At 40.9% G+C, this 21,421-nt stretch overlaps 1 protein-coding gene across 27 annotated transcripts in view; it reads left to right on the top strand.

Moving 5' to 3' along the window:
- Positions 1-20,701, top strand: part of madd (MAP-kinase activating death domain) — a 49,044-nt gene extending 28,343 nt beyond the window's left edge. For 10 of the 27 annotated variants that reach the window (XM_063471378.1, XM_063471332.1, XM_063471394.1 and 7 more), the window contains 16 exons: positions 1,194-1,244; positions 2,546-2,649; positions 2,894-2,977; positions 3,857-4,015; positions 4,378-4,498; positions 5,582-5,644; positions 6,570-6,690; positions 6,871-6,976; positions 7,104-7,214; positions 7,299-7,406; positions 8,299-8,463; positions 8,550-8,622; positions 8,946-9,052; positions 12,952-13,021; positions 15,502-15,548; positions 18,405-20,701. In XM_063471378.1, the coding sequence (XP_063327448.1) occupies positions 1,194-1,244; positions 2,546-2,649; positions 2,894-2,977; positions 3,857-4,015; positions 4,378-4,498; positions 5,582-5,644; positions 6,570-6,690; positions 6,871-6,976; positions 7,104-7,214; positions 7,299-7,406; positions 8,299-8,463; positions 8,550-8,622; positions 8,946-9,052; positions 12,952-13,021; positions 15,502-15,548; positions 18,405-18,518 (1,604 nt within the window). In that variant the 3' untranslated portion in view covers positions 18,519-20,701. The remainder of the gene's footprint in view (positions 1-1,193; positions 1,245-2,545; positions 2,650-2,893; positions 2,978-3,856; positions 4,016-4,377; positions 4,499-5,581; positions 5,645-6,569; positions 6,691-6,870; positions 6,977-7,103; positions 7,215-7,298; positions 7,407-8,298; positions 8,464-8,549; positions 8,623-8,945; positions 9,053-12,951; positions 13,022-15,501; positions 15,549-18,404) is intronic. The other 17 variants (XM_063471350.1, XM_063471475.1, XM_063471460.1 and 14 more) reach the window with 8 other exon arrangements.
- Positions 20,702-21,421: the final 720 nt, after the last annotated feature.

The raw sequence follows: 21,421 nt of genomic DNA, 5'->3' as shown, positions 1-21,421 counted from the left end.
ACTAAAAAAACAAAACAACAATAATAACAATAATGTTCTGCTTAAATGATTTTCAAAATTCAAATTCAGAATGAGGCCTTGGTTGCAGACATGATGAAAGCCTTGCAAAGTGTCTGGAATATATCCCTGTCTTTCAGCCTGGACTGCGTGTGCTTGTCTCCCTTCCCTTAAACATCTGTGCCCCTGTTTGCCTCCTTCCCAGAGTTCTGTCGTTAGCCTCTTGGCACCTTGAATGCATGTCATTGTTTTGGTCTTCCAATACGTAAATCTGCAGTAGTGGATGAGGGAAACCAGAGGTATGCGCATCAGTAGTCGAGACTGCCCTCACTGCAGGTTTTCTGCAAGGCGTGCTGTAGAAAATAGCAGCTCCCTTTGCTCTCAGCATGGAGGGTGGAAGAATCACTCCCCAGTAAACAGTCCCAGTAAGAATGCAAATGTCACCTAAGAAGCTTTTCTATTGGTCCAGATGGAAGTAACTGGAAAAATCTTTAATAATCTCTTCAGGATTTCAATTTCCAAAAGTTATTCTGGGTCTGTATACAGGGGACTTTCTCAGCTAAACCACCCTGACGCCTCTCCTACCCATACCCCCTTCTTTTCTTGTTAGAAGCTGCACCTTCAATTCTACAGAAAGCTGTGAGACTTGCATCCTGGCTTCTGCAACTGCTCCATTTCACATGCTGGCTAATCGGCCTCTCAACCTCATCCCATGCTCTTTTCCAAATCAACCATCTCTCTCTCTCTCTCTCTCTCTCTCCCCCACTCTCTTTCTATCTCCTGATCTCTCTCTCTTGCTGTCTTACTTGTGCTCTGGAGAGCCAGACAAATGCAATAAATGCAAATCAGTGGCCTGTAATTAGAGCAAAAGCTCATTCTGACGTCACTGTGTGGCTCTCCAGGACTTTGTGCCAGGAACTACGGGTGTGTTGTAATGTTCTCTTAGTAGCTGTTACACATGATGGATTCAATGTAAAAAAAAATAACAGTTCTTTTTCTATTTTTTAAAATGTTCCAGATGAAAGCAGAGCTACATGCAAACATTACAAAATACCTCCCGTCAATATTGACAGATTTTCAATGCTTACTTTGTTTTGCTTTTGATTTTAATGCTCATCCACCATACATGCCTTTTCAACCAGCTCTCTGACTCTCTCTCTGTCTTTCTCTCCTTGCTTGCAATGCATCTTGGGTAGAATTGTGGAGCAAGCACCAGGATAAGCAAAAAGCTATGGAAAAACAACAGAGTAAGAGACTTTTCACACACCAAAAAAAAACCCAACAAAAAAAGGATTAGGGTGTTCAGCTGCTGACCTTTTTTTCCTGCCGCCTTCTGTCTACCTTTTCAAACTTACCAGGATCTTTTATACATGAATAAATAAAAAAGAAATGAAGGAGAATAACCCAAGAAATATAGTCACACAGGTCTTGATTTTACTCTTACAAATAAAATGTGTATCAGGCTGTTTTTTTCTATAACATAATTAAGGCTAAAGCATTTTACACAAATACAATAGTTTTAGGGAAAAGAAAGCCTTTTATTTTCAAAAATGCCATGCTGTGTTTAATAAGACTGTTTCCAAAATCTTGTGGAACTTAATTGACATTTAAAAAAAAAAAGGGAATTTCATTTTAGTTACTGGCTTTAGCTCCAGCAATATGTCATTTTGTTTTACCAGTGTGTTTCTTTTTCCTTGCAAACATGCATTATGATGAACAGATATGAATACCTGCTGCCCTGTCCTCCTCTTTTAACTGTATTCTTTCCAGTTTCAAGTGGCTTGCTGTAAACTGTGTGTTTGCAGCCAATATTTCACAGGTACACTTAAAAGCCTTATGAAATGTTAGAAAAGTTAAATGTCACAAAATCCCAGGGGGGGAAATGAAAAAGGAAAAGGAAGGGTCAGGATGTACTTGTCACCATCTGCACCTGCGGAGGTGACGGAACAAATTGCAAATCACACTTGAAACAGAAAATGTCTCCTTTACCGTCCATCAGTTTGTCTGCATGCCTAACTGCCTGTGTCTGTTTTTGGTGTAACTTGGGCCACATTTGCAGCATTGACTGAGACGTAATGTCACACGCTCTGGCAGTTTTGTTTTCATTTGTAACTTTTTCCCAATTTTACTGCACTCTGCTTGCCCCTTCTGTCTTTTCTCTGTCTGGTCTTGAACAACTTAAGCTGTTTTTTTTTTTCATTATAACACCAGTATTTTATATGGAAAGATAAAAATAAAATAATTAAATAACTTTTTTTTTTTTTTAAGATTCAGTAATTATTATTTTGTCTTATTCTTACAGTATTTTTCAGCTAGAGTCAGGTTAAGGCACCAAGTCTTTGATACCAAACTTATTTGATAAGCTAGTGTTATACTGTATGCTTTGCTGTGCACAAGTGCAATGCAGTGTTTAAATTGAGGCTTCAGATGGATGTAGCGTCAGTGTCGCTGTGCTGTGCTGGCTTTGAGTGAGGCGGCTCTGAATAAGGTAAGAAGGCAGCGTAGTTGTCTTCATGAAAATGTGCTTATAATCATGCCTATTTTGCAGGGTCAGAAGGAGCAAAGCAGCAGCGCCCCCAGGTGACAGATGCAGAGGAGAAGAAGTCCCAAATCAGTGCTGATAGTGGCCTGAGTGTAACATCTGGATCTCAGGTTTGTATATGCAGCTCTGTGCGAAAACCTGTGTGAAGCAGAGAGAAGATTAAACTAGGTTTAAAAATCAAAGCTTAATAGTTCAATCCAATTCCCCAGCCTTTGTATATGTTTTTGCCAGAGCCTGTAATTCTTGCAGTATTCAAGTTTTGATGTTGCTCCTTAAATGTCATAAAACTGCTTCCCTTAAAAATACCATTACATATAAAAATACCACTGTATTGTTTTTTCTTTTGGGTTACAGAAGAGTGACACAGAATCTGTAGCAAGCTCAGAGCCACCGATCCTGACAAGAAGCACCAGCCAGGACTCAGAGGCCAGCACAGTGGTAGGGCATGGCCAACTCAGATATTAGTCACTAAATTTCTGTTTATTACACCTACAAAGTAATTTAAAAAAAAAGCAAGAAATGTGGGTGGTATGTGTTAGCATATTGTTAGCTGTAATCAAACAAACCAGTCCTCTGAGGGCTGTGACGTTGCTGTTGCTAGGTTATAGATTTAGTGAAGACTGAAAATGCCAAATGTCCTTAGATGATGAGTTTTCAGCCTCTCCATGAACAAAAGTAATTATATAAAAATGATGCAGATGTCATTCTCAAAGAGTGCAACCATTTAAAAACATGTAGTCATCATACAGTGATGTTAAGAAGAATAAAAATGGGCACCTCACAGTCACTGAATACCATAGAGTCAAATCTGAGGCTATTGGTTCTACAGCTAAAGCTTGTAGAGCAGCAGGACAATGATCCCAAGCACAGCAGTGAATCTACAGCAGAACAGCTGAAAAAGAAAAGAATTAAGATGTTGCAATGGACCAGTTGAAGCCCAGACCTCACTATGATTGAAATGATGTGGTTGGTCCTTATGAGAGCTGTGCATAGGAGAAATGCACATAAACCTCAATGAACAGAAACAGCAGTATCAGAGTAAAGAAGTGTGTTTTGGCCAAAATTCTTCTACAATGTGAGAGGTTGATAAAATTACACAGAAAAAAAAAACATTATTTCAAGGTATATCTGCTAAAGGTGGTTTTTAAAACTGGTGAAGTTCTGGGTTAAGATGAGGAATATGTTGTATAACTGTTTAATTTATTTTTCGTGATTTTGCTTTTTTTTTAAAAAAATGTTTTTTAGTAAGTAGATACTCCCAAGAATAAACCTTCCCCACTTCTGTATTGTTCTTACACCTTGGTTCTTACTTTGTAGATAAGCAATAGCTCTGGAGAGACTCTCGGAGCTGACAGTGATCTGAGCAGCACAGCAGGCGATGGCCTTGGCGGGAGAACCGCCCCTCATTTAACTCAGTCCAGGGGGACTCTTTCTGACAGCGAGATTGAAACCAACCCAGCCACCAGCTCAGTGTTTGTAAGTAAAGGAGTCACTGTTGGAGAAATGTGTTAGTGACTTCACAGGTTAAAATAAGTGAACGCTTCACAAAAGGTACTGGGCCTTGGTGGGATTTCAAGGTTCAGTTGCAGTTCAGTTACAACCAGTAGAGGTTAAAACCTGAAAAAGTTGAAGTGGAAAATAGTTTGTTTTGTTTCTTTAACTAAGATTAAACTAAGGAAACCTACAGCTTCCAGCAATTCAGTGTTCGTGTTGCGCTAAAACTCGAATGGTGTCAAAGTATTTAAATGAATTTAAGCTAGTTTTCTATATTTGCACATTTGCGAACATATTTGGGGTGATTGCAATAACTTCTGATTCACTTTGTCTTTTTTCCAAAGGGGAAGACCCACACTCTGAAACCTGGTGTAAAAGATCATTTACCTGCCTTGGCAAAGGCGCTGCCTGCACAGCCCATCGAGGACACCAGTATGAGGATTTATCTTTTCGAAGGCCTGCTGGGTAGGCTCCTGCTCTCTTGTTCTAAGGCTTTCTCTTACAGTTTGCTCCAACAGCTGATGCTTGGTAAAAACTTGCTTTCCCATGTTTCTAAAAAAAAAAAAACCCCAACAAAACAAACTTGGACCTCTTCTCTTCTGCTTCCGCAGATTGTTCTTTGTTGCTGTACTAACAACTTAACCCTGGAGAACCCATGGGGTCAGAGCCGACCCCATTGGTTTTCTAGGGAAACCATGGGGTCAAATTTGACCCCATGGGTTCTCCAGGGTTAAAATTGGTCCTTCCACTAAAGTAAAGACGGCAGCACTTTCAGTTACCCCTTACTTACTTTAACTTACGCAACTTCCTAATTTGGTTTGCCAGTTAATGTAATCACAGTGAACTTTCACTAATTTGGGAGTTGCTTATAATAGAGTAAAGCAGAAGTCAGACATGTGATGATTTAGAATTATGTAATGTTAAATGCTACAAACCTACAAAGTAAACTACAGCTAAAGGTTAAAAGCTGTTTTGTTTTGTCTAAAAAATAAAATAAACTGTAAAGACAATTGTAATAATAGTAGTAGCCCACTACATGCCAGTATAACAGTTTCAGTGTTCTCCATTGATTCTTCAAGTGTCTGGAACGCCACTGAAGGCTCAGACATCACTCCTCCAAAGAACATTCCCTCATTTGATGCTTTCATCATGGTGGTTCAGAGTGCTGTTGACTTTGGACTCAATGGAGTCCAAAATCTCCATAGATATACATTTGGTTAAGATTTTGGTGACTTTATAGCAAAGCATATACAGATATATATTTGTGACTCTGACATTCTGTTTTGTTACACAAACTAAAGTAAGAACTTAAGATAGTGGCTCATCTCCTTGAGTGCTGTTTATAAAATAACAAGCCAGCCAAGTTCTAGATCTGTGAATATCTGGGCTTGCTTTGTCCATTTCTCCTTGTTTTTGTTCCTCTCGTGTGGGTTTCGACTCGCTCCGCTTTTGTTGTTGCCATTAAACCTACTCACCTCTTCGCCTAACCCCCTCCTGCTTTTGCTGCTTTTTTTCCCTCCTGCTGCTCCTCATGGGGAATTCTTCCAGGCCGTGATAAGAGCTCCGTTTGGGATCAACTAGAGGATGCTGCCATGGAAACCTTTTCACTAAGTAGGGCTGATCTCTTGCCTTTGCCCTTTAATTCCTTTGTGTTTGTGGAGCGTATCCACGGTTCACCCCAGCTAGCTCTGTGTTTAATCTCTGTGGGGTTTTCATTTTTCCTTGCACATCTGTGTTAAACATACAGAGGGGTAGAGCATGTAAGCAATAGGAGGATGTCTCACAGGAAGATCACAGTTAAACTAGGAGCTTTTAGTTAATGTTTCTTTGATTTTTCTCTTCACAAACATTTTCCCTCTAACTTTTATTTTAACCTAACAGCCTAACATTTCATGGGTTTGCACACTGGATGAGTGTTACCTTTAAGTGCTGTTAGAGATGTAATTACCAGCTGAACACACTCAAACAACCAGCTGGTGAGTGATACTGTTAAATGTCAAGATTCCTAGTGACCAATTACCACATTGTAATAGGGGTGAGAAAAAATGATGTAATGGAAAGTGAAAGCAACTAATTTGAGGCTAAAGGGGGGGAAAAAAGCTCCACTAACTTGTTATTTTGGAAAGGTTACAAAAACGGCACTTAAAAGCCGCAGCAGACAACACTATACCTGCTGTGTGTGTGTGTGTGTGTGTGTGTGTGTGTGTGTGTGTGTGTGTGTGTGTGTGTGTGTGTGTGTTTTAACTAAACCATTTTGGTTTAGTTTTCATTGGACCTGTTTTGATGTGCGCTTAATTATGCTCATCCAAATGTTCCAGTAAACCTTACTGTGTGTAAGATGTGTTAACGACCAGCATGTATCAGACCCTGATACACGCATATTTTTTCCTGTTATAGAAATGTATGTAAGTCTTTGAAAGAGCTTGCACTTGTGACTGCATGTGGTGTAGTTTGTGTTAATATGTTACCAGCCAAGGTGCAGACAAAGAAGATTTTCAAATTTTGGGAGCTTCATCTGTCTTCTTGATGTTTCTAGGTAAGGAGCGCTCCACACTTTGGGACCAGTTGCAGTTCTGGGAGGATGCCTTCTTAGATGCTGTTATGTTGGAGCGTGAGGGCATGGGCATGGACCAAGGACCTCAGGAGATGATTGAAAGGTTCCACATGGCCATTGTTTTAGTTCAGCCAGTGTGATTTATGTTAATTTTCATATGCTTTTTTTTTTCCTTTTCTTGGTCTTGTTTTTTTTCACTATGTTGCATCACCTTTTTCATATCTACTCCATGGAACTCATTGTGGACTGTGAATACGTTCTTCTATGTTGCATGTCAACATAGATACCTGTCACTGGGAGAACATGACCGTAAGCGCCTGGAGGATGATGAAGACAGACTTTTGGCCACCCTGCTGCACAACATGATTGCATACATGCTAATGATGAAAGTACGGAGTGCTTTTTGTCAGTTCATTCAAAGCACAGTAAAACTGTTTGTTAATATACACAAATTTTTGTTTCCCTGTGAATATCTCAACCTTGGATTTTTGTGTTTGTTTGTTTGTTTTCATGTAGGTGAACAAAAATGACATCAGGAAGAAAGTGAGGCGCCTGATGGGCAAGTCCCACATCGGCCTCACGTATAGCCAAGAGATCAACGAGATACTTGACAAACTGGCTCAAATGGTAAAAATTTGTATTAGTTTTATTTCACCCAGTTCAAATTCAGTTCATTGTTTTGATGAAATATGTGCTGAACTACATTTGCAGAACGGCCGAGAGCTGTCCATCAGACCCAGCGGAAGCCGTCACATCAAGAAACAAACATTTGTTGTTCATGCTGGCACTGATACTACAGGAGACATCTTTTTCATGGAGGTATGCAAAGTCTGCATTTTATGTGTATCGTCTCCCTAATGACTCGGTGACACTAGAGTAAAAATAGGAGGGCAATCTGCTTGTGACTAGGAAGAATTTGTGGTTATCCAGATTGTCAGATTGATTACTAGTTGCAACTTTTTGCTCACAGGTTGAGCACGTAACCGCCTTCAACCTCCGGACAAGCACTTTCAATCCCAAGGCAATTGCACAGGTTGCCTGTTGGGAACAACTGATCTCCAAACAATCATTTTCTGACTTGGTCTGATTGTATCAAACTCAGACAGATTGTGTATCTCTTTGCAGCAGGGGACTCAGCTGTTACACTGGTTGTATTCTAGTTATAGTCCTAGATAAAAGCAAGTTTGCAGAGTGCCTATATTATTTTGCAGTTAAATTGCTGTACTGCAGCAACTGTGTCACTATTTGTGAAGTAATTTCAGATGGTTGAGGTTCTGGCTAGACTCTTAATGTAAGTAGATGATGTGAATTTCTGTGTATGCAAACAGCAACAGATTTGTAATTTTCACATTATTATAAATGGAGTTCGTGTAACTGCCGACTTGACCTCCAACCAATAGCAGATTGAGTCTCATTGCCAAACTGGCGCACTAAAGTTGCCTAGAAGATGGCAACCATGAGTGGTTGCAGATTTAGTCCCTGTCTTTGACGTAACCATTTCATAGCTGAGATTGGAAACTCATTACACAATCGCAGTAATTTTAGGTCATGCTGTGGTCTTAAACCACTGTTTTCACCAGTGTGCCTGTAGCATAACGCAAAGGTTGTAGCAAAGGATATTTTTGTAAAATATTAAATGGTTTCAGAGTGTCTGAAACTTTCCTGAACATAGAAAAAGTATGCTTATTTTACTTGTGCGTTATTGTTCCAGGTTTGCGATGACTGCATAGTCCTGCGCAGCAACATCGGTACCGTTTATGAACGCTGGTGGTACGAGAAACTCATCAACATGACCTACTGCCCCAAGACCAAGGTGCTGTGTCTCTGGAGACGCAACGGCCAAGAGACGCAGCTGAATAAGTTCTATACCAAAAAGGTCAGAGGCTTCTTGTGTCTGCATCTCTTGTGTTAAATTGACTTAAGAAGATTCTAAAATCAAATAACTTTCTGATTGCTTTCCAGTGTCGCGAACTCTACTACTGTGTTAAAGACAGTATGGAAAGAGCTGCAGCAAGACAGCAAAGCATTAAACCAGGTATGGAGTGAGCTAGAGCAACCACAGGCTCCTTTTTGCATTTTATTTCATTCATTATTCTCTTAAACATGGACATTGTTTCTTTTGAGAGTTTGATTGTTGAGTAGGAGAAATAGTATTTTATTTTGATTAATTAAATATTTTAGAGCAGTCAGTATTGCATAGATAAAGATATGTTGATAATAACACAAAACATGGACAGACCTAAAGTTTAATAAAGCACTGCTGCAGTTTTGAAATTTCCAAGTACTTTCAGTTTGTTTAAGGTAAGAAGAACATGTGACAAGCTTTCAGACATTCCTGTTCCTGTGTCCATCCTTCAGGTCCCGAACTGGGCGGCGAGTTCCCCGTCCAGGACATGAAGACTGGTGAAGGTGGACTACTGCAGGTCACACTGGAGGGAATCAACCTTAAATTCATGCACAGCCAGGTAAGAGACCAGTTCTACTGCAAAGAAACTGCGTCTCATCTCACAGAAGGGCATGACAATGTAGAATCACTCATGATGGTTCAGACTTCATCGTCCTTCTGTCCACCCTCTCCGCTCGTCTCTCGTGTTTGCCTCTGAATCATTTCCTTTCATCGTGTGACGTCTTCCTCTATCACTAAGAAAATCTTTACAACACATTTGATTGGCATCTACTCATACCTGTTTTTCCCATAGAGGAAGAATTCCTGTTTGTGCTTTTGCTTTTTTTGGATTTGCCCCCCCAGTTTCACTGTGTTTTGTTTTGTTTGTTTGTGTGTGTGTGAGAGTTTATTTGTGTGCATGCCTTTGCCAAAAAATGAACCCATCCTTCCACACAAGTTTCTTTTGACATCTGTGGTGCTCAGACTTCATGTTGAGTTACTGTGTGGGAGGAGATGTTAATCTGTGTGTGTGTAAGAGTGACGTTCAACAGTGGTAAGACGGATGACCTTGAGAAAAGACTTTTCATTAATAATTGGCTATTTTATAGCAACTTTTGATTTTAAGTTTGGACCCCTTGAACATCTTCATGTGTTGTCTTCATGTCTGAGCAGTAGCGATAGTTTGGTGCTGTGTTTCCACAGGTTCATTTAAAATGTGTAGCTCTGATTGAACTATGCTGAATAATACAAATTAGGGGAAGAAGTGTTCATCGTTAGATACCCACTATCTTTAACCTGACATCAGTTCACCCAAGGTCCTGCGTTTTTTTGTTTGTTTGTTTTTTTTTTCTCCTTTTAAACAATTCTGCAGCAATGGTGTTCTGGGTAATTTGGATGGTCCATCACACTGCAGAGACGTGTAATTGGACCCACTTTCCACCCCCCAAAAACTGAAATATAATTTTTCTGTTACCGCATAAATTTCTCCCATTTTAATTACATGCACTGCAGTATTATGCAAAAGACTTAATTGTACCTTGTTATATTTTGGATGTTGTGATTAATTGGAAGCAAAATGCCCAAACCCAAGTTTTTGGGATAGTACTGTATATCAGTACTCAAAATGAGGAACTTTGTTCTATTTAGTTTTAATTCATGATGGTGCCCAATACAATACCAGTCAAAATTTTAGGGCATAGTGAGGGCATGCATATTTCTCATTAACTGAATGTAATAAAAAACTGATGCAAAATTACACAAAATTAAACTCTTTGAAACTCCCAAGTGTTTTGGAAAATGTAAATGTCTTAAAAGTTAGTCTAAACAAGAAAGAAGATTATGATTTAGTTTTCCTCTCAGTGAGCTATTAATGATTTCTCTTGAACAATTATGTAGTAGAAAGGTAAGGTATACCCAAGATACACATATTTGGTGGACAGCACAGTACTATAGCAAAACGAGCTCAACTTACTGTTGGTCAGTGAATAACTCTACAGTAATTATTCACAAATCACAGTAGAGATAAAATGTGGAAAATAACCAAAAATAAAGAAACAACCTAGTGTATGCAAACTATTGACTGTAGATATATATGTGTGTGTAAATGTTTGGCTGGTCAGCAATCATAGACTGTATATTAAAGACGGATATAGCCACTGTGATATTGTAGACCCTGTTTATGAAGTGTCGACTTGAACATTTTGGCCCTTGGCACCTTGATTTCTTTGAAACCAGACATGACGAGTAGATCCAACCAAGGAACTGACAGGCACCTTAAATCATAGCCTGCTTTAATACTTTATGGGACACTAATTAGCAAAATACGTTTAATTTTGTGTTAAATAAGAACTGAAACGAACAATTGAGACAATAAAGTAATCAGAAAATATATGAGATCATAGATCAAGTGAGAAATGGGACTGTTTTCCACTTAACTTTTACATATTCAGTTGGTTTTGCAGCCAGAGGAAACAGCCCCTGGTGGCCATTAGAAAAACTGCAGGTTTAACACTAGAACCTAGTTAACCTCCTTCATCGTCCACACTGCTCCACATCGGTCTGCCACCCTTCACCCCCCCAACTCTCCTTCTCAGGCCTGAAACCCTTCCAATTACCTGTTCTCCACACTCCTGACTCAGTTCAGCTACTGGTTTCCCCGCTGCTCTGCACAGTCGTACACTACCCCGCTCTGACTTGCAGTACCTCTGCTCAACATCCCATCAACGACCCATTCAGTCCTGCACTAATTATTCATCTTCTTCAGTCTGTATGTGTTTAGAGGGATTTTTATCCATCAATCACATCTAGCTAGCTTTGGCTCATGGTGTAGCAGCTTTCACATCAAAATGTGTGTAAACTTTGTTTTGCTACACAGTCAGGTGTGCTAATATTGAGCTGTGGGGTTCAAAATTACTCTGATTCTAGGTATAAGTGGTAGTTTTTAATATATATACTCCCCTCATATTATTCAGTACATTGTGGAAAAAATTCCCTATATGCTGAGTAACTCTATTTTTGGAAAACTTGTGGAATATCAGATGATAGTTTTGAAGTTTTTTTTGTTTTTGTTTTTTAACAGAGCCACATAATTTTTGAAATGCCAAGATTCAAAATGACCATCTTGGTATTTTTTTTAAAGCCTAAAGGCTTTTTCCATCTTTTAAATACAGTCCATTGTCAAAACTAACAATCATGTGTATTTTAATAGTTTTTTTTTTTTTCACCTAATGTGACTAATAATATCAAACTAGTAGTATATAATTCCAGTAGCTCTGTCATATTTCAACAGACCACTATTACTAATCCCAAATACAACATGATTAATTAAAAATTTCCATGCACAGTATTTGCATCAGCTCAATAAACGTCCTCATAGATCATGTTGGGGTCAAGAAGACTAACTGAAAACTAAGCAGTGTAGTGAGCGTCCACCTTGTTGGGTCCCTCTGCAGTGAGATGTATCAGAGGAGGCATCCTGCACATAGTGGGATTTATTGTCCATCAGTAACTACCCTCATTTATTTGTTCTGCTGTGTGAGCAAGTGGCGTTGGTGCCAGCCCTTGTTGCTGGAGGAGGAGGCATGGAGGGCTCTGGGGGGGAACTGAGATGTTTAAAGTCCAGGAAAACAGAGGTGAATCCAGTTCTTAATACCCTAGTCAAACCTCTAGTCTTCTCTCTTTTTTTCTTTTCTTTTTTTTTGTCGTTTTCGTTTTTTTTTTCTTTCCTATTTCCTAGTAGTTTTTTGGGGACTGAGTCCTCTGGTGATGGATTTTTTTTTCTTTAAATCATATTGGCTCTTGTAACCACTTAGCTGGATTTTTGATTTGAATCTGTACGAGGCTCCTGTGGACAGTGCCCTCTCAGAGTGTCGTCGAGTGTTTGTGCTCTTCTGTCCGATAATAATCCAAACCATTTCTCTCCCATGCTCTCTCCCCCTGCAAGGAGCGGAAGGTACACAACCTCTGCTGTGTTTGCTTATTAGCAGTTACATCTTATTCGGTTCCTTTTGTTTTCTCTACCTTTTTTCTTTCCTGTTGTAGCTGTATGGCAACTAATTTTGTGTCCTTGTCTACATTTTATATGGAACTTCCATGTATGCATCATATGGGCCGTATTGCATCTTTGAGCATAAAGAAAACATTTTTTTAAAAGTATCTATGCTGTTTACACCAAACATGACAAAACTGTCCCAGTTCTGATTCATTTCATTGATGAGCCACGTTGAATCAGCGTTGAGCTTCTCCTCATTGCCCATGTATGCGTTTGATCATGGAAAATTTCTCATAGTGTGCTTTTTCTTTTCCTTTCTTAGCCGTTCAAAGCTTGCATTCCATGTGTAGCCTTTTATTTTGACCTTTCACACTGAATAAAACAAGTTTAAACATGGATAATTCTTTAAATATGACGTGTTCACCATCCAGTGTTGTTGAGTTAATAATGTTCTGTCTTGTTTTGTTTTGTTTTTTGTTTGTTTTTAGGTTTTCATAGAGCTGAGTCACATTAAAAAGTGCAATACAGTGAAGGGAGTCTTTGTCCTGGAGGAATTTGGTAATTACACCATCTATTGATTCTAGGCCTGTACTCGGCACGGCAGTAACTCAGCTTCACGGCAAATGTATTGATGAAAGCTAATAAGGGTTCACTAAATTGGATAGCCGCTCTCCTCTGGAGCATTGAGACACTGACGTCTGCAGGCGATTAAGTGAGTCATGCATTATTTCGAGGGTGTGGTTTGCGCTTAGTCATATGCAAGTGTTGAGGTTTAGAGCAAGGTAATAAAAAGACAAAGTTTGTGAGAAATGGTGTGCGCAGTGTAGAGAAGGAATGCTGAAATGTGTATCATAAATAGCTATGCCAGTTTGTGTAGATTAAAGGGGACCTGTTCTGCTTGTTTCCAATTCCATTTTTATGTTGGAGTCTAATAGAGCAGCTTTCAAACATTTAGTAATCCTCATTGATCTTATACTAGATTATGGTGCAAGCAGTTTAGTCTCATTTTAGCACACTTCCTATTTACTTTAAGCCAGCTTTCTGTGATTCGCTGCTACCCACAAACAGCAGGTTTGGACAGCGTGGGAGTAGAGTGGCTCTGCTCACAGTATAAAGATATTTGCTCTCAAACTAGTCTGAATGCTCTGATTTTGGTTCTATATATTTAAAATATTGCACATTTTTCAAATGAGAATCCACCACTGTAGTATTAACATATATATATACACACACAAAATCTGCAGAAAATAAGGACAAGGTCCCCTTTAAAGCATCATATTAACTGATTTTCCAGAAACGGCATAATCAAAGCTTATATTGCTTGGAAATAGGTGAGCATTAAGGGCATTTTGCTCATATTATGGTTTTCATTTGTTGACAAAAGCCATAAATAGATCTAAATCTCTCAAGTAACACTAGTCCCCTCGTAGCTAAATGGCAGCCTGTCCTCCATGACAGCAGTGATGTGTTCTAGCCCTGAATTGGATAAGTTGTTACTAGAATTCGTGCTGCCACCTTTTCAATAAGACTTTAACCTTTTTCAGATCTTAAACCATTTATTTTTTCTGCCTGGTTTAAACTGTTCCATGTTGAGTCAGCCTGAGGGAAGAGAGCAGCAGAGTCTGAATGTCTTTAAAAGCGGTCGATACTGCATCGTGCCTGATACACGAAGAGGAAGACATTTAGTCTCATTAGTAGGATGGTGTAGTGGCTAACACGTTTGCCTACGGAGGAGACACAGACCCAGCCTCAGGGGGTCACAAGCTAGTGTACTCGTAGTGCCAGATGAATGGGAGGGTTGCGTCACGAAGGGCATCTGGTCTAAAATCTGTGCCAAATCAGTCACACTGATCCATCCGCTGTGCGACCCCCTACTTCAGGGAGCAGCTGAAAGTACAGCTCAAGTATGAGGATTCTGTCCGAACTGAGATGCGTCACACAGTTAGTGGGTTCCTGTTAAGTTTCATGGAAAATGCAAATGTCTGACTGAATGGTGAGCAGTAGCTGTAGCTCTTAAACTTGCTCAGACGTCGAGCGCCTGGCTGGGTTACTGTCGTGTCTCTGTGCTGCTTTTGTAATGTTGCCCTCATCTTTGCCACTATGAAAACCTTCATTCTCCAGCAGGTAAAGTGTCGTCACCTTTCTCCTTTCTTATTGAAACTAAACCTGTGCAGAATATTTCCTCACTCCGTCCTTTTCATAGATTTTTTTTCTTCCCTCCTTCCTCTCTTTCCCCTTTTCTGTACCGCTAATTTTTCCTCTGCTTCTTCCATCACTTGCTTCTGATTCATTTCGGAGATCACCCCAGACTCCATCACTCACGTGGTCATCACTCTCTGACCATCTGTATCTCAGCAAGCGGAGATCTTGGGACAGTTAGTTTGTGGGGGTTGAGGATTTCTCAGCCCTTTCACCTGTCCAGATCTCAGCCTTTCCATCTCTGCTATGGTTTCAGTTACTAATGAAAAGTCAGCCTGTCCCGTGGACAGCGACGTGGTCCGGGTCGAAGGATTTTGGCCTCTTGTATCGACTCTTCTGCGATGTTTAACTTTGAGTTCACTGGCTGGAAGGGCTTGGGGAGGTCGTCCTTTTTATTGTTTGTTTTTTCATATATTAACTTTGCGGCCTTCTTGGTCACAAACTCTCTTGTTATGACATTTGTGCTCGTATTTGTTCATCATGTGGGCCATGAACGTCTCACCAACCAACCCAAGCTCAAATTTAACATTTTGCTTTCTTATTTGAAGACGGAGAACATTTGATCAGTTCATTAGTCACAATAAGGAAACACAACATGAGCAGGATTTCACAATTGAATTTTATCTAAGCTAAAAGTAGACAGCCCCTTCTGCCCCTCAATCTGATCTTTAATTGACCTTTATGATGAACTTTTCTTGGCCCACATCTCATTTTACACCTTGTTGAAAGTCCAACCCTATAACCACCTGCCCGCCCCCCTCCCAAAAGCTCTCAAACATGAACTCATTGAGGTTTCTGCTGCCTTTGAATTTTCTGTTTTGTCTCTTGCACTGGCGTAGTTCCTGAAACTAAAGAAGTGGTGATCCACAAGTACAAGACCCCGATGGTGAGTCCTCTCTTCCTTTATCTCAAATCATGAATACATACAGCTATGTGACTGCTGAATGCCAGTGACAAGATGGACACAGCAGAAATGTTCCTTAAATAAAAGCGCCTAACTTAAGGTGCTTTCAGACCAGAGTTCATTTCATAGTTCTTAGAACTCTTGGAGTCAAAGAACTGACTTTTTTCTGTGCGTCTGCACCACATGAAGCAGGAACTCTCAAAGTTTATAGAAGATATTTTTGTGGACTCGAGTTTCCGCTGCAGGGTATGTACTCTCCAGCACAAGAGCAGCCTTTGAGTGATGTGAATGTACGGTGATTGGTCTCAGAGCAGAACAGTTAACTCTAAAAATGGAACAAAATAGAGAGAAATGGGCTGACAGTAAAATCCAGGCTTTATTAAAGTTATATGTGAGAGAAGAAAGTACCATAAGGTTCAGAGTTTTGACAGTGAATATATCAGGAATTTTGGCATGCAGCTGGACGTTACATCATATCAGTGTGCACTCTGGTGGTGCAAATGCAAACAGGAAAAAGCCCTGAAGGTAAACGTAGTTCTCAGGGCGAGCTCCCCAGTGGGCACTTACCCTCAGGGCGTCTGTAGAGCTCTGGTCTGAAAACGCCTTTGGTTTTCATTTCGACAGTATGCTGACACAAGTGAAAGACCTGCCTCGGTGGCTCTGTGTTGATTAGAGTTTTTCTTAGTTTTATAGTATTAAACAGGTTCTTTTAACACAAGAAAATTGCATTTTAACCACTGTTCAAGAGGTAAACAGCAGAGTGACATCACCTGAGGTTATATAACGTTTAAAGATGCCCGCTTCCATGTACAGTGGGGCAAAAAAGTATTTAGTCAGCCACCGACTGTGCAAGTGCCCCCACCTAAAATGATGACAGAGGCCAGTAATTTGCACCAGAGGTACACGTCAACTGTGAGAGACAGAATGTGAAAAAAAAATCCATGAATACACATGGTAGGATTTGTAAAGAATTTATCCGTAAATCAGGGTGGCAAATAAGTATTTGGTCACCTCAAACATGGAAAATCCCTGGCTCCCACAGACCTGTAACGTCTTCTGTAAGACGCTTTTCTGTCCCCCACTCGTTACCTGTATGAATGGCACCTGTTCGAACTCATCATCTGTATAAAAGACACCTGTCCACAGCCTCAAACAGTCAGACTCCAAACTCCGCCATGGCCAAGACCAAAGAGCTCTCGAAGGACACCAGGAAAAGTATTGTAGACCTGCACCAGGCTGGGAAGAGTGAATCTACAATAGGCAAGCAGCTTGGTGTGAAAAAATCAACTGTGGGAGCAATCATCAGAAAATGGAAGACATACAAGACCACTGATAATCTCCCATGATCTGGGGCTCCACGCAAGATCTCATCTCGTGGGGTCAAAATGATCATGAGAACGGTGAGCAAAGATCCCAGAACCACACGGGGGGACCTGGTGAATGACCTGCAGAGAGCTGGGACCAAAGTAACAAAGGTCACCATCAGTAACACACTAAAACGGCAGGGAATCAGATCCCGCAGTGCCAGACGTGTTCCGCTGCTGAAGCCAGTGCATGTCCAGGCCCGTCTGAAGTTTGCCAGAGAGCACATGGATGATACAGCAGAGGATTGGGAGAATGTCATGTGGTCAGATGAAACCAAAGTAGAACTTTTTGGTATAAACTCAACTCGTCGTGTTTGGAGGACGAAGAATACTGAGTTGCATCCCAAGAACACCATACCTACTGTGAAGCATGGGGGTGGAAACATCATGCTATGGGGCTGTTTTTCTGCCAAGGGGACAGGACGACTGATCCGTGTTAAGGACAGAATGAATGGGGCCATGTATCGTGAGATTTTGAGCCAAAACCTCCTTCCATCAGTGAGAACTTTGAAGATGAAACGCGGCTGGGTCTTCCAACATGACAATGATCCAAAACACACCGCCCGGGCAACAAAGGAGTGGCTCCGTAAGAAGCATTTGAAAGTCCTGGAGTGGCCTAGCCAGTCTCCAGACCTCAACCCCATAGAAAATCTCTGGCGGGAGTTGAAAGTCCGTGTTGCTCGGCGACAGCCCCAAAACATCACATCAAGTATTGAGTTGTATTTTTGTTATTGACCAAATACTTATTTGCCACCCTGATTTACGAATAAATTCTTTACAAATCCTACCATGTGTATTCATGGATTTTTTTTTTCACATTCTGTCTCTCACAGTTGACGTGTACCTCTGGTGCAAATTACTGGCCTCTGTCATCATTTTAGGTGGGGGCACTTGCACAATCGGTGGCTGACTAAATACTTTTTTGCCCCACTGTATCTGTGGCTCAACGCTGCTTCTTGTCAAACCACCACACTGCAGTGCTGTAGCTTCTTTTTTGCTCAGAAAATGAGGATGTTTTAGCAGTTCTAAAACCCCACCATGACATTTCTTGATAATGTGTCAAAAAGTGACACATTTCCCACAGGCCATAGCATGATGAGCCTTCAGGTTAAAGGTCAAATAGTGCTTCTTAATAAAGAAGTGCAGGGACATTTAAAGATTTGTGATTTTGTACTTCTTTTTTTTTTTTTTTTTTAACTGCTCGTTAAGTTGCTACGCTGATTAGTGGTTTCCTGCCACCAGCCAGCGGCAGGAACTTGTATCACGATCCCAGATCGTAGCACAAATAAAACTGAAGCATTTGTAAAAAGCGCATCATACCATCATTAGTGGCAAATGATTGACAGAGTGCCTTGAAATACCCCACAATATATAGACTGACAGGAGCCTCTTATCCAGCTTTGTTCATTGTATTATTAATAACTGCACGCAGGTGGTTCCCTCTCACTTCCTCATGTTTGTTCCTCCTCTGCAGGCACATCAGATCTGTTACTCGGTCCTCTGCCTTTTCTCGTACGTGGCGGCAGTCAAGGGGAAGGAGGCGGAAGGAAAACCCAAGATGCTGTCACCGAGACCCCTTCCTAGCTAGTCTACACCCCACGCTCTCCTCCCCTTCCCTCTCTCCCTCATCCCCGGCGTGCCTCTCTCTACTTGAAAATGGCATCTCGGCTCCTAAAACCACAGACTCGACAATCCCCAACTTCACTCTAAGCACACAACTCCCGCGCTCTCCTCCTGTGTATATACAAACCCGAGACCCTTTTTAGATCCAATTGTGTAGACATGTTTGGTCTGTGATGTCATGTAAATACTTCCAGCTCTTCACCGCTGTTGCCCAGATGTTCTTCCCAAACTAGCTAAATGTTTGCCCGCTCCATTACTCTGGAAAAGTTGCTCCCCCCAGAGCTCCTCTGCTCCTGGTGAAAGTTTTGCTCCTTGTTCCTGCTAGCAGGACCCAACAGTTTTTACTCGTATGTGATGTGAGGGCTGCACTACCCCATCACCCCCCAACCCCGAGGCACTGAGTGCTTGCAGGTCCCGCGCACAGCCTCGACGTACAGCGTAGCTTCCTGCCCTCTCCTGCCCATCTCCATATGACTGTATGACTTATTCTGTGATATGTGGTTACTGTAAAGGTCCAGTCTGTCCCAGTTGGTCCAACAACCAGAGACCGTCGTGTAGTGCGGGATGTTCCATGCTGAAAATGCTACTGTATACTGCACCAGAGCACCGCATGTAAACGCTTTGTTATGGTGTTTGAACCCTAAAATACTGTGAGTGTTCTCAGATGTGTACTCTTGCCCTAGCCCGGCCCACCGGGCTCAATTACTGTTCTAGTTCTACTGTAAAATTTCTCGTCTGTGGTCTGCTGTTATCAATTGCATGTTACTATAAGGATGACAAATAAATATTATATATATTTCTATATATAGTATTTATTTAATATATACATATATTGACTGTACATTTCTGGAAAACAAAATGTTACAAATGTTAATTTGCTAGATGTGCAATACTTAAAAAGTAGTTAGCCATTGCCAGAGCCAGGTTTTCTCGAGTGAACTGGCTTTCACAGGGTGACGAATGTAAGAACGAGTTTGTTTTTCTATAGTACACATCGATCGATTGAATATTACGACTTCAGTGTGACACGAGCATTTAGTTTTAAAAGGTGATCACAGGTCAGTCGGTGCAAAGGACTGCTGCTGTGTCGCTCTCTGTGGGTGCTAACAAACCCCACCCCAATCAGCGATGTCACAGCAGGCAGCGGGGATGCCGGCGTAAATGTCACCGTCTTCTCACAGCTTTTAATTGTAGGCAAAGGCTGCATGGATAATGAGCTACTAAAGGCAGTGGAAAATGTCTTTGATGGTACACATGTGAGCTGTTTGTGTGCCCACTTTAAACAACAGATGTTTCAAAACCTCTGCAATTTTTTTTCCTTCTCTTGACCATAAATACAAGTATGTAAGTCATTAAAACATTCAGTGGTGGGTGATAATATAGAGACATAATTGTAGATATTTCCATATCTGTGGTACAAACACTGGAGCTACACGCTGGTACTTAATGAAACACCAATAAAAAGTAGTGGGGAAAAGAAGGCATTTTTAGTAACAGTGTAACATCCATGCTGGAATTATTCCTGCGCGACTGAAAACACAAATATTCACTAGAGAAGCCGAAACCAGTGTAGGAGCTGCATAATTGACTGATGGGGCGTGGAGAAACCAAACCCACAGCAGCAGTTCTTCCTCCTGTGACTGACCCTTGAGACGCGCTGAAGATGCCATCTGTGGTCACCTGATCTCCAAGGAGACGATCGAGTCTTTATGTCGTGTCTGGTCCCATCGCTGGCTCGTTTACTTTCACAGTGAGAGTGCGTGTGTGTGAATGTGGTGAACACTTTTCTCTAGATCAGCAATATATCAGTACAGCTGTAAGGCTGGAAGATGTTATTTTGATCCTGACATGCTTGTATTTTTAAGGAATTTAACTGTGCAAAAGGAAATCTGAGTGTGGAGAAGATGCTGTTAATAAATGACAGAACTTAATCTGAAGCATCTGCAAAACTGATCTGAGAATTTTCTGCTTGAGTTAACCTTTTTTTTTTTTTTAAACTGGATTATTACAACTCATCTCTGTTGCTGTGAAATCTGATAGCTGTAAAGAGAAGGAAAAATGAAATGAGATGGAAGGTGTAACTATTCCAGTATTCAAAAAGTATTTATAAAATATGTACAGCTTTGGCAATATAATAAAGATGTCCCAAACAAAGCTCTGTGTGCTCATCATCCTGTAAACAAGGGAAGTGGCAACAGGTGGTGCTAGTTGCTGAAACCTTTTCTTAAAAAACTAAGTTCATATTGTTTTAAAGAAGCAAATGAAGACCTTAGGCTCTCATCAAAAGAAGTGTTTCCATCCATATCTTGATCATGACTGATTTTTCTTCTACTTTGTGCGTGTGATGGGTCCACCATAGCTGCAAACAGTGGCTGAGTAACAAAGATGCAAACACCACAAAAATGCCAGCATGAAGTCTGCAGGAGAATGCAAAACATTTTAAGCACCCATCTGGGCTGCCAGAGAACGAACCATCACCTGTACGCATGTCTCATCACAGTACAGATCTGTTTCCACTAACAGCAGTGGGTGAGCGGGGCAGCTACTGAATAAATATCAAACTGCTTATGGGGACTCGATCGGTTTATAGCCATCACAAAAAGCACTAAAGAACTGCTGCTCAAAGTAACTTAATCAGAGTGGTGGTTGCCATGACAGCTGTGGCTCAGGAGGTAAAGTGGGTTGTCCACCAATTTGGAAGGTTAGGTTTGATCTTCAGCTCCTAAAGGCTGTATCAAAAGGTGCTTAGTCAAGACACTGAACCCCATAGTGCTCCTGATACATCCACTGGAGCGTATGGGATAGAAGGTGCTCAAAGACAGGTAACAAAGCTCTGTGTTTGTGAATAAAGGAGAAAAGCAAGAGTAT

The sequence above is a fragment of the Pelmatolapia mariae genome, linkage group LG1 (genome assembly GCF_036321145.2).
Source record: "Pelmatolapia mariae isolate MD_Pm_ZW linkage group LG1, Pm_UMD_F_2, whole genome shotgun sequence".
Taxonomy (NCBI): Eukaryota; Metazoa; Chordata; class Actinopteri; order Cichliformes; family Cichlidae; genus Pelmatolapia; species Pelmatolapia mariae.
Note: the sequence above shows the minus strand (reverse complement) of the source record. Positions and strands in the feature narration are given on the sequence as shown.